Source organism: Akebia trifoliata, chromosome 1, assembly GCF_017979445.1.
Source record: "Akebia trifoliata isolate Shusen 1 chromosome 1, ASM1797944v1, whole genome shotgun sequence".
Lineage (NCBI taxonomy): Eukaryota > Viridiplantae > Streptophyta > Magnoliopsida > Ranunculales > Lardizabalaceae > Akebia > Akebia trifoliata.
In genome coordinates, this window is record NC_141375.1 from 36116125 (window position 1) to 36129483 (window position 13359).

Here is a 13359-nt window from a genome sequence, read left to right on the forward strand (position 1 = left end):
AATTGGGGTCGGGATCCACATCCACAAAAGCTACTCATAAAACTACGTGTTTTATCTTATATGGGCTAAATGATTCATACTGATTTTTTTTTTTTTGGTTTTTTAAGAATCATCTCTATGGTTAGAGGATCATTTTTACACAACACAAAAAAAATCAGCCCATTCCAAAACTTTTAATCCCATATTTACATGTTGAAGACTAATGTACTTTAGTGATTCTCCCATAAACTAAACCTGTATTTTGGTAAGAGAGATTGGGTTGCATGGACCTACTAATATGGACCACATCAAACTCAATAGGATCGCAGTGAGTGACTAATTGGATCAGTTTTGGGTTCAACCATCTTCCAATCCGCTAGGTACTCAATCCAATAACGTGTATATTTATGATCCAAAAATATCCAGAACAATACCATATCATATTGGATAGATATCAATCCAAACTCCAAAGTCCAAACCCAATCCATTTACAGACAGCCCTCGCTGAACCATACATGAGTCATTTTAAAGATTTGGGATATCTAGTAGAATTTTCTGCGCCATTTGATATTGAAGCCCATCAGGCAAAATACCCTCTTTTCAACCATAAGTTAATATTATCCATCCAAAATGATTAAAGAGGACGCAGTCTTGAGAGTTTTACCACATGTTTTTGTTCTCAACAAATCAGCTAAAATGCATGACACATCAAAAGCAAAGTAACAAAGCCAAGGATGAATTGCCCAAGGGAACACCAGACAGCCAGTAAATGAAACCCACTGGCACGGTCGTACTCATCCCATCATCGGATGACAGCACGATGCTGGGACCCATTACACATAATGCCCCCTCCACCAAGCGAGGCCCCACCTACATGTGGAGAGTAGCCCGAGAACCTATGATCCCTCTGCATGAAGATATCATCACTGTTGGAGATACTAGTGACGTCAGAGTAGGTTGTGGTGGAAGCGGCGGCATTACTGGTTTCTGACAGAAAAACTTCAGATTTTGATTGTTTCCCACCCATTTGTACCAAAACACCATTGGCGGCAGAGGTGAGAGGAGGGTTAGATTGCTGCAGCTTCTTCGTGTTGAGAAAACGTCCACCAGACCCCCTTTCCCTCTTCAATGCATGAAGGTGCCGAGACTCATGAAGATAAGGCTGCAATGAGAGAGTATTAAGCAGCGAGAGTCCAAATAAATAAATGACGATGCGATATAGATGATGATGAATATGCATACCTTTCGATCCTTGATAAGTTTGTTTTGAGCCTCGAGCTTGGCACGGTACTGTCTCCTTCTGAGGATCCCTCGGTATTGTTTTGCATTGACGTATATGGGTTTGCCTTCCGCAGGATCAAGAGGCAATGGGACCCGTCCAGGCGACATACCCACCATTTGGGGATGAATCTGGTTAAGTTCCAATGTAAATGTCTAAAAATGAACTTAGGTGTAATAGAAAGACGCATATCCTCATGAGGCAACCAAGGTATATTATTATCCATAAGTAGAAAAGATGACATGCATAATTACATTCCATGTAAGCTGAAAATTTATTCGAAACACAAGTATGAATTAACGCATTAAATGTCTCTGAGCAGTGGGGATATATATCAGTAATCTTGATACAATTCATATGTATCAAATGGGTATCCTCAAATTATGATACCAATGGACATTTTCGACCATAGCAGTAAAGCAATCAAATGAAAGTAGTTGAAATTCCATTGCAGATCAAACAAGACAATTGAAAAGTACTTCAGAATCAATATCAAGAGAGAGATTCTAGCTTACTACCTATGTTCTTTCATCTCAAAACAACTATAACCATGTCTTATGATTCCATCCCATGGACCTAGCGGTCCATGGTGTTGGAGAAATGTGATGTAGGCAGCATAGTTCGACCTTCTAACTCTTTGGATTGTGGTACCCATGGCATTAGAGTCGACTAGAGCCTTCATCATGTGGAGTTCACAATCAGTAGGATGCTTCCCTACAATCACCTTGTTTGATGATTATCAGATAGCCCAGATGCGTCAATAAGTGATACTTGGAACAAAATAGTCTATATTTAACTATAAGTCAGACTCCAGTATCTTCTTAGGCATCAAAAGTTGTGCCAGAATAGCATTAAATTTCAACATATTTCCACGAAATATTTCCATTTCCACAAGCTCCGATACAAAATTTAACTGATAGTTTCTTTTTTGTATATATTTTGGTGGAAATCACTATTCATTTCGCGAAATATTTCGACGAATAGTGAATTCCAACTGAAATTTTCAAATTTTAGGTATGAAAATGCAATATTTCAGTGGAAATATTTTGATAAAAGTAAATTTAGACCGAAATATTCTTTTTTGAAAAAACTTATAGTTGCTTTTAGAAAGAACTTGTAAATTACACATAGTATTTACTAATAAAGAATTGCATATAACATTCATCCGTTAGTAAAAATGAAATATGATTAGTTAGTTATCAATATCATCCTATTTTAATGTATTCTAAGCATATTAGTACATTATATAAGCACGCATACAATCAGCCTGTCAGCCTCTCAATACATGTGCATATGCATAACAAAATGTTGTTGATATTCAATTTTGCACTCGATATGGTAGTTTATTATTGTATTTTGATGAGTGTGTTTTAACGCCTATTTTATCATTTCCTATAGGGTCAATGAAAATTTGTTCAATATTTCTGTCATTTCCAACAATTGTATTCATTTCCACACTGATCGAAATATGTTTACAAAATATTTCCATTTCCAGAACAATCGAAATAGACACCGAAATCAAAATTTAATACCTGAGCCAGAACTAAATGCCTTCTCCCAAGTCCCAACTACTTGAGAGTTGGTGTCAGCAGCATGAATTCTTTTTTATCCGATTCTATATAGAGATAAATATTCCATTAAAGCATGTATCTTAATATCTTTTTCCCACGATAACGAGGTATAATGGTATGTGGTAAAACATATCTGTTCACAGATATTTCAAAAACCCAACTAAAAATAGAGATACTAGTCTCGTATCACTTTAGACTGAAATAAACTTCACATTAAGGTAAGCTTGTAAACAAAGAATGGACATAAAGACACTTTGCAAATATCCATCTTGATAAAGAAACAAAATTATTTGATGGTACTTACAGCCTGTGATCCATAGGCAGCAAATAACCCTCCAAAATACGGATCTGAGTAAGGATATTGAATGCAAGCCTGAAATGGGAACGACAACAAGCATTAGATTCTCATGCATGCACGCTCAAAACCACCAACTAACACATAGCATCAACTTACTAGTGATTGACCGTAATCAACTTGTGAAGGAGCATAGATAAAATCTGGAGTTCCCAGAGATACAACTGGTTTCATGCAACCTCCTGCTTGCCTCCTATCAGTTTCATCATACCCTAAATGGAAGAACATAAGCAAAAATAAATATGATGCAGGCCATTAACAAAGACTAGGCAATAGACATCATTACTTTGAGAAGAAAATCCCAGACAATTTTGTTTGAGACTTGTGGACAACACTGGGTTGGCAAGTTCTACTGGTGAGGTAAAAAAGAAACTCTTAAGGCCATGAAGAATGTGAAGTAACAGATAAAACAGCCCACAAAGAATGTGAATTTTCAGACTCTTCCTTGAAATGAAGGATAAAGATAAATATTTTCACCCGAATTATATATCAAAAAATTTAAACCTTCCCCATCCTCCCATGCAAAGATGATCTTTTTTCGGAACATCACATTCTGAAAAAAGAAATATTATAAAAACACAATAAAATAGTCCAGTTCTATGATTTATTCAATAAATGAAAGTGAGATGTTTTTTAATAAATTAGAATAGCAAAACTTTGTTACCACCAATTATTCATGATCCATCTCTTTGAAAGGACCAATTTTTTCCATTGAGATCTAGCAATACAAGTTTACCTGATAATGAGCAGAATACTTATTGTGATATATTAAAAATAGCAATAGACTGAAAGAACCCAAGGCACTAATAGATCTCATGACCCCCAATTGCAAATTGAGTAAGCATAACTCTGTCCACTTAACAAATATGAAAAGCACGAGACACAAAAACTGCATCAATTAAGCTCCTGAAAATTCATTAGTCTACAATTTACACTGCCTCCAAAATCAACCTGGAAATATATGTGATCTTCAATTTCTCAGGTGTTAAAGAGCAACTTTTCATTCCAATTTGGTCCTTTTGACATTCGAGAAACAAAATGGACAAGCAAATGGATTTTATCTCTCTAGAAGGAAGGTTAGAATTAAATCATTGTTAGAAAGTTTCAGAACTCTAAAGACCTGACTGATTCCAGAGAAGAGCGGCATAAATATATAGAATAAATAGTTGTCAAGAACAAGGGAAAAGTGTAATAACCCCCCCCCCCCCCCCCCCCCCCCCCCCGAAAAAAAGAAAAAAGAGAATGAATATAACTACAGTATCTCTTATTGCCATATAATTAAGAGTAACCTATACCGGTTTGCTCATGAGGGTTGCTTCCCTCCATAGTTTCCAATTCAAGATTAGACTGACCAGTTGATTGAGTTGAGGATGATTCCTGATCTTGCAATTGATGAACTATTTGCTTCATGTTATGACAATGCTGATGTCGAGAGTCTATGCTCAAGCTAAGACCGTAAGATGAAGAAGATTGGTATTTGTGATCCGGTGGAATTCTAGCACACGGCCAATTAAAAACAAGGGGGAGTTTGATCAGACTTTCTCGGATATCTGTTGAATTTTCTTCTAGAGTTTTTCTTGTCTACAATGTATATCCAATTTAAGATGCAAAATCTTCTAATTCCTTAATAACATTCTGGAAGACCACTTACGCCTGCTCAAAGAAAACAGATCACCAAATAAGTTGTAGCCATATGGTTCTATCGAATTTAACATGAATAACAAAAGACTTGTCAAATTTGAAAGTAAATCACCAAAATGTTTAGGAAACTTCTTTACAAAAAGAAAACTAATAATAATAATCCAGAGAGAAGGAACTCCAAGAAGAATCAAACTACTAAACAACCAAAAAATCATCACTAAGACCCCATATAATTTTGATAATCTTAAAAAAATACAAGCAATTCTCCAAAAAGGTATGATTTCTTGTGAGCTGAATCATGTGGACAGAATGTGTCATTCTTGATCAGTATGTACACTATAACAAAGAACAAAAACTTATGCCATCCTCTACCATGATTGCAAATTGTAAATTTTAGGCATCAATCTAATTTAATAGTATATTGAAGTTTAGCTACGAAAAAACAGATGAGTACATTAATCGATGGCAACAAGAGAGCCATTAATGACAGAAATCTCTATAAAGTCCATAAGCATAATGAGATAGAAAAGTTATTACACTGGCTGCCAACTGATGTAACCGTCATTTATTTGGGGTTGGGACCACAATGTAGAAAAAACAATGGCTAATGTCCCCGCATTAAAATCTTTCACAAACAACACTCGAGCGTTAAAAAATAGAAATCACCCATAACTATCACAACTCCAATAATGTAATCTTTGGAAGTTTTTAAAACACAATCATTTATCTACTTGACAATTTAGAATCTAATAAGTATCTCCTTGATAGATAACATCAAGATCATTAAAGATGGGAAGCAAATAAAAATTAACAACTTGAAATCCCAAAGCGAATAGAAGTGCCATTACAAAACTGGAAGGTGGCATGTGCAAACGCACCTGTATTGAAAGGGCTTATTTGTAATTTAAATTATATTAATTGAATGGTTGGTTGTTGTAATTTTGAAAACTAACCAACGTAATTTTCGAGACTTGCTACGGTGGGATTGCAATTTTTTGGATTTTGACCAAAATGACCCTGACTATATAAAATTGTAAGTGTTAAGGTGGGGACATTTTTGGATTCCAAATTTTGGTGTCGAACCACTTGTACTCTGCCTTCTCTCATTATACTAGTAAAGATGCATCATTGACAACTGAATACAAATTTCAGACTGTGCTAGTGGCCACTTCCTCAAGAGACTGTAGTCCTTTTCCATCTGCAACGGGGCTTCCAAAAAATCGGAAAGTTATTGCCGACATGCATACTTACACTCATAGTGAACACTTAGTTCAAGAGATGGGTGCAAACCCATGGACAAAGTCTTTAATTGTAAAAATATTATGAGCAATGCCCCTCCAGCACAAACCATTCCTCTCACTTATAGATTCTAAATCAAACAAATTAAGATGCCGACAAAACAATTCGCAATAGCTAAAGCTAAGACACAAGCAAGTTGATTGAAATGCAGATTTCAACAAATATGTTCCACTTAATCACCCAACAATTCCAATAATCAAAGTAACTAGGGGACATGCAAACCCAGGATACCTGCAGAAACATAAATTTTAAAATACAAAATCAATCTAGAACCACAAAACAGGATCACCAAGCCCATCAAACTTGACCCACAACAATAAAGCAAATAAATAAACGCATATCTTACTCAGAAGATTCATCCAAATTAATAGCAGAATACTCAAATAACCCATTAATCAACCATATATCAAATTGAACTAAATTACACGGATAATCCAAAAAAATTGAAACAGATCTCTTATAAATGAAATAAAAAGAATTTAAAAAATAATAATAATATATATAAAACCCAAAAAAATAAAGATGTACTCTCAAAAGGCCAAACATTACCATAATGGAAAATCTCCATTTTAGCCAACTATGTAACTTACCAAAAACCCACGACTAGAATCCCAAAAAGGGGAAAAAGAAAAATCCCAAAACCTCTAAAAGTCCAAAACCAACAACACCCAAGTCCCCAACATTTTTTGGGTCACTAGAACTCATAGACCCATTTTCAACAAAGCATGATCATGATCTGATACTCCAATACGCCAATACATTCCAAAAAATCCCAAAACTACTAAAAGTCCAAAACCAACAACACCCAAGTCCCCAGTTACCTTACTTTACTAAAACTCATAAACCCATTTTCAACAAAAACAAGCCCATGAACTCATACCCCAATACATTCCAAGATAACAAATACACTATAAAAGAACAATAAGATTGAGAAAAGTAGACAAAAAATAAAAAGAAATGAAAATCCCCCCCATCCTCCCCCCCCCCCCCCCCCCCCCCCAAAAAAAAAAAAAGGGAAAAAAAAATGTTATCTTCATTTCTCTTATGGTTAAGAGTGGAAAAAAAGAAGACTAACAGAAGAAGAAGCAAAATTAAAGAAAGCAACAAAGAGAGAGAGAGACCTTTGGGATGAGGAGAAGAACCGTTGGCATGGATCCAAACATGTCCCCTTACTTCAAACCCAGAATCCCCTTCTTGGCTTTGCTGCAAAAAACTCTACTTTGCTCTCTCTCTCTCTCTCGAAAACAACGGAACCAATGTTGCTCTCACACACCACATGTACTTCACAAGCACAACACCCACACCATCATCACCTTCTCAGACTAATTTGTTCTTTAAGTTATTCAGATCACAAAGCCCTCTTTCACTGTAAAAAGAGTGTAAGTAATTTGATACACACCCTTTATGTAACGCCACGTGTCCCTAAAGTTTGGACTAAAGACACGTGTTGCATGAGAAAGATCATAACATGAAACTTTATATACAATATATAATCTCAGAGTAGTGCTCTCTTCCAATTACTTTTGTCTTCAGCCGCCCTCCTTTCCTTAATCTTTTCTCCTCTCTCTTTGTATGTTTTTTTAATCCACAGCTTTAAAATGACAGCTGTTCGTTAAATGCCCATCTGTGTATTTTTATTTTCGAGGGTACCCCTTATCCATGTCACTCCATTAATGCTTCAACATTTTTTACTTGAATACCCTCAACTAAGTTTCTACTAAGAAATAGTCAGCTTAGTAACTGTTTGGATTTCATAATCCAAATTGTTTATTTGATAAATCAAGTTTATTCTACGTAGCATACGAGCCAGAGATCGATACAAAAGTAATCATCCAAAACAACTTTTGCAATTGATAAAGTGATTTTTATTCATTTTTATTTTTTGAAAATTTACTTAACGAGTCTTTTTTATATAAATCAAAAAACAAAGAGACAAAAGCAAACACAAGGATTAACATGGTTTAACAGTGTGTCTATGTCCACGGATCAAAATCAAAACAATCACTATTTTTCTCATGAGTTTCAGTCCTAAAGATTTATATTTATAAAAAAAAAATTGTTAACGTAAACATAAACTTTGAAATTTGAAATTTGAAATTTATATTGAAAATATCCTTAACTTTTTTTACCAAAATACCCTCTAATAGTGACTACAATCTGGACAAGTTGGAGGGTCAATCCAAATTGTAGAACCTTTAACCTGAGTTCAACTCAGTCCGATCATCGGGTTAGAACTCATTAACCCAAGTTCAACTTGAGATTGAGCTTGGGTTAACCCAAGTTAGATAATTTTAGACTAGTTGAACTCATTGAATAAGCCTAATTTCATTTTGATAAGCACATAAGTTTTATTTTATATCTTAAAAAATACATACAATATAAAAAATAAGATCACTAGTAAATAAATTTACACACAACCTCCAAATTCATTAATTTTTTATATAATATTTTTTTCCTTAAACTTGCAAATATATTTAGGAAGAGAAAATTAATATTTAAATAAGTAAATAAATATATAACATCGGATTTGGGTTGAGTCAAGTTGTTTGGAACCTCAACCCCTAATTTAATTCGTTTGAGATTTCCTAACTTAAGTTTGACTCATTTTTCATATAACCCAATCCAATCTCGCCCATCAATCCAGTTGAGCTCAAGTTAGCCCACCCAAGTTGCAACCCCACCCTCATATACTTATTCTCAAGGTATATTTATTGCACTTAGGGCACACGTTAGCAAGAACTTTTATAAAATCAGGCGTTGCTAAAACACATTTATTTCCCCCACCCCCCTCCCCGCTCCCCCTCAATAGTAAATCCTTAAAAAAGATATTACATAATTATTTTGTTTTGTAACCCAAAAGATTTTGGGTGAAAGGGTTCTGCCCATGCCTATTGATTGAGCAACGAGCCCCCTACACACTTGCAACTCTGCATAATGCTAACAAAATACAAGACATCTCGTACACAACATACCTTGCAGTGAGGATTTCTTTCTAAATGCACCCTAAGTTTTTTTTTATGGGTCAATAGGACTTGAACTCATGACATCAAAGTTGAGGTTGCAATATGTCAAACAATTTGCTTATAGGTATAAGTCTAATGCACACTGAATTTTTTGGTAATAGCTTAACAATGAAGTTAGAAAAATCTTTATTTCTTAACGCTCCTTCAACCCTATAAAACTTTAAATTCAAGTTGTCCATCTGAAATATTTGAATAATCCATCTCAATGATTCATGTTCAAATGTCTATATCACTGATTTGTAATCGTTGATCTCAATAGTTGTAAGAGGGTGATCTCAACGATTAGATTGAATATCAATGTCAACAATTTGAATCAATATTCTTGACAATTTGAATCATCAAATTCAATAATTGAAAGAGGGATGAGGGGCATTAAGAAATAAATTTTTTTAATCATTGTAAGTATGAAGTTGTTGTCCAAAAGTTTTAGGTATATCGAAGAAGAAAAAAATTCCTATAACGATGTCTAAGTAATTTTTCTCTCTTTCGTATTTTGGAGCAATGGACATGTATCACTAGTCTTTTCATTGTTATTAGAGCCATTAGTTGGACTTGTCAGCCCACCTAAAAAAAATAATAATTAGGGATAGGGTCATGATATTAATCCGCAAAGGTAAGATCAAGCTTTAGATGTATACTTTCATACTAAAAAATAATTTGAATGTAATTATAAAAATTACAAGTTTATAATCATCTTTATCACATGTTAAATTGGGGTGGAGTTTGAACCCCTGTTTTGATGAAAAAGAAATATCAAACGACTTTTTTTTTTTTTTTTCATAAATTTTTTTTTTGGTTTTTTAATAAAATTCGAAATCAACACGAACTCCGAATCCGTGAATGAACCTAGAGAATGGTGATGATATCCTCACAACGGTTTGGTTATCATGTGAAACATCAAAATATTATACTAACAGATTGGATTGCAACAAGCCACACATCGTACAGTTCCTCTCGAAACTTGACTAAGTCAGGACAGACATGAACTGAGGGTAATTTCGTCTTATGGAAAGATTATGTCAGACGGTGGTGGCTGCATCAGCTGTTTAGGAGTCTAAGGTAGGTGCAGGTTGGTTGTAGACTAAAGTCAAAGAAGACTTGACCTGTCAACTCCAAAAGCCGTGCTTTTCCCAGCTAGCCGTACAAGAAAAACAAGTGCGCCGCCGTACAGCTGAGCCGGATTACGGTTTATGGCTACAGTATGCCAAGTTTTATTTTATTTTTTAAAGTTCAACTTATAGGTCCCGAAATCAATCGTTATTTATAGTGTTCTCCTTAGAGTTGAAAAGCTATAAAACAAACCTTGGTATATCAATTTTATTACAAATTCCTTTTTTAAATAAAGTTATCCTTTTTTAAATATAATATAATAGGGTTATCTTGTTTTAATATACGGTACAAAGGACAATGGTGTTCAATGTTCTCGGACTAAAAACGTCCCTTTCAATTAAAACTATAATTTTATCATTAAAATATAAATTATTTGTACAACATAAAATATTCCTCAGTTAGAAGCAAATTCTTGCTTTCTTCCTATATTCTACGAAGATTCTAATGACATTTTTTTATAAATAATAATATATAAAAAAAAACTAATGTTTTCAATCTTTTATGAGTTTTTTTTTTCTTAAAAATGTATTTTTTACAAATATAAAATGTATTTTTAGGTATGCCATTGTGTTGCTTTTATATCTTATCATAAAGAAAACAAAAAAAGTGAACTCGCCCATAATTTTTAGGTTTTCAATGTACATATTATAAACCTTTTGGTGTTGAATATTTTTTATGTGCAAAATTAATGAATATTATAATTTTTTTTTTTTTTTTTTTTTTTGAGTTTTGATAATCTAACTACCTCACGTGACTTACTTAATAGACTACCTGATGTGATAAGTTTAGGAATCTACGATTCCTAAACTTGTCATGTCAGGGTAATCGATCAAGTTTACCACATGGGATAGTCAAATTATCACGATTTACTTATTTATTTTTTTCCATCTTCAAAGAAATGGACCTCACCAATTTTTAGAGATGGGTTTTTAAAATGAACAAACATTAATATTTTAATGATATTGCATTGTAGCCGTGGTGTTTGTATTTTCATCTTCAAAGAAATGAACCTCATCGATTTTAAGTGATGGGTTTAATTAAAAAAAAAAACAAAATTAATATTTTAATGATATTCCATTTTAATGGTGTTGATTGATTGCTATGTTTCAACACTATAAATATTATTTTATAATTTATATTCAATTGTATGCGAAATGAGGGTAAGTCTTGTGTCTTTTAAAAATAGATGAAGGATTTTGTTAATAGACACGTTAAAGTGCAATAAATACATTTTAAAAATGAAAAAATTGAAAATTAGAATACGAGGGTATTTCGATAAAAAGTAAATTTTTTTTAAGGATACTTTTAATATAAAATTCAATTTTTAAAGTGTCTTTATTGTACTTTAAGGTGTACCCTTAGGGCACACATTAACAAACCCATAAATGAATCTGTGAATGAAAAATTAAAAAAAAAAAAAAGTGAGGTATGATTCATACAAAATTCTATCACTTAAATCCAAAACCATAATTGTATCCAAATATCAAAATCGAAATTCCTTTCAAATTTTCAACCAATTAGATAAGACGGTGCCTTTTGAGACACTAATTTTAAAAAAAAAATTATTATTAGAATTTTATTTTCCTGAAAAGACACAAAGTCAACTTTCAAGGAGAAATTAAAAATGTCCCCTGCACAATACTTTTGACGACCAAAACACCGTTGTTGATGGGGGGGGAGTAGCCCATTTAAAGAATGAAAGATGATCAAACTCCGATCCCGAGGAAATTTATGTTGATCCTTCCATCTCAAGCTATTTTAGTATTTATGGCATGGTTCTAAAACTCGTAGGCAGACTGCATATGGATCGGATCGGATCAGATCAGACCTGAAATCCAATTTGTGTGGATCAAATGAGAACTTGGGATCCAATAGGATTTGATTCGCTAATCCATCAAAATAATCTTGGATCAACTATGACCTGACCCGAGCAAAATATGAGAAGATATATGTCAATTATACCATACTAGTTGGTGGCATGTGCAAATGCACATGTATCACAAAAGTTAGGATTATACATGATTGAATCTTTTATAAATACTTAAAAAACATGACTATTAATTTTTTTTAAATATATAATTTAATTTTATATTATATTTTATCATTTAATATATTGTAATTTTTTTTTTCTTCTAATTAAAATGTCAACTAACGCCACCTTGAAAATAATATAATAAAATGAGACTTTTAAAATTCTAGAAAACTAGTTAACAAGGTTGTAGGGGTCATGGGATTGTAGTTCTTTTTTCTTTGACGTAAACGTGATTGATAAAAGTAAGGATAAATGTAAGTGTCGAAGAATTTGTGGCCTTCTATATATTGGTGTTGAACCACTTTTACTCCACCTTTTCTCATTATTATAATAAAGATATTTTATTCAAATTTCAAACTAATGAAATTTAATTATGTTTTGTGTATCAAACTGGATTCGATAAAAATATGTTTGATTATTATTGGATCGGATTTGGATTCAGATCCTAATATTGAGTTCCGATAAAAATTTGATCTAATAAAGGGTTCGATCCAATTTATAACGAATTGGTTCAAAGTCTGATCTAATCCTTATCAAATTGATTACAAGTCAACCTAAATCCAATTCGGGTATGATTTGTTGATAGCCCTAGAGATATTCGAGTGAGATCTCTACTATTATGACTTATCTGCACGACTCGTTCAACATCTAAGATGACTCACGTGAGAGATTTAAAATCTCCACTTGAGTAGATTAGTTTTGATTATTTTTTACATATAAAAGTAGTTGATTTTACGGATTCAAATATTCTTATTTTACGTAAAATGATTGTAATTAAATTTCTAACAACATGTATTATATCAATTTTTTAAACCATCTTTGAATCGGTTTATAAGAATTTAACTCGTCTAGAACGAGAAGACTCAAATGGGTCAACTACTTCTCTGTGGGAATAAAACCCAGGTTTGATATCCATGTGGATACACAGTTCGATGAGATTGATAACTAACAAGTTTTGTATCAAACATATCTGGATCAACAGAGATAGTCCCCATATGATATAATATATAAATTGTAGGACATATTTTATTTAGATACATGATAGATTTATTTGTTATATTTTATATATC

At 33.1% G+C, this 13359-nt stretch overlaps 1 protein-coding gene across 3 annotated transcripts; it reads right to left on the reverse strand.

The window, feature by feature from the left end:
• Positions 1-549: 549 nt before the first annotated feature.
• Positions 550-7669, reverse strand: LOC147412211 (nuclear transcription factor Y subunit A-3-like). 3 transcript variants are annotated; one of them, XM_086457678.1, is made up of 6 exons: positions 7246-7669; positions 4480-4837; positions 3284-3396; positions 3137-3202; positions 1222-1389; positions 550-1141 (listed from the first exon to the last, which is right to left on the reverse strand). In XM_086457678.1, exons 2-6 carry the CDS (start codon positions 4592-4594, stop codon positions 782-784), a joined length of 822 nt encoding a protein of 273 aa, XP_086313804.1. In that variant the 5' UTR covers positions 4595-4837; positions 7246-7669; the 3' UTR covers positions 550-781. The 3 variants fall into 3 exon arrangements, with proteins under 3 accessions (XP_086313804.1, XP_086313795.1, XP_086313813.1); XM_086457669.1 differs by having other exon boundaries at positions 3134-3202; positions 7246-7668; XM_086457687.1 differs by having other exon boundaries at positions 3134-3202; positions 4537-4837; positions 7246-7666.
• Positions 7670-13359: the final 5690 nt, after the last annotated feature.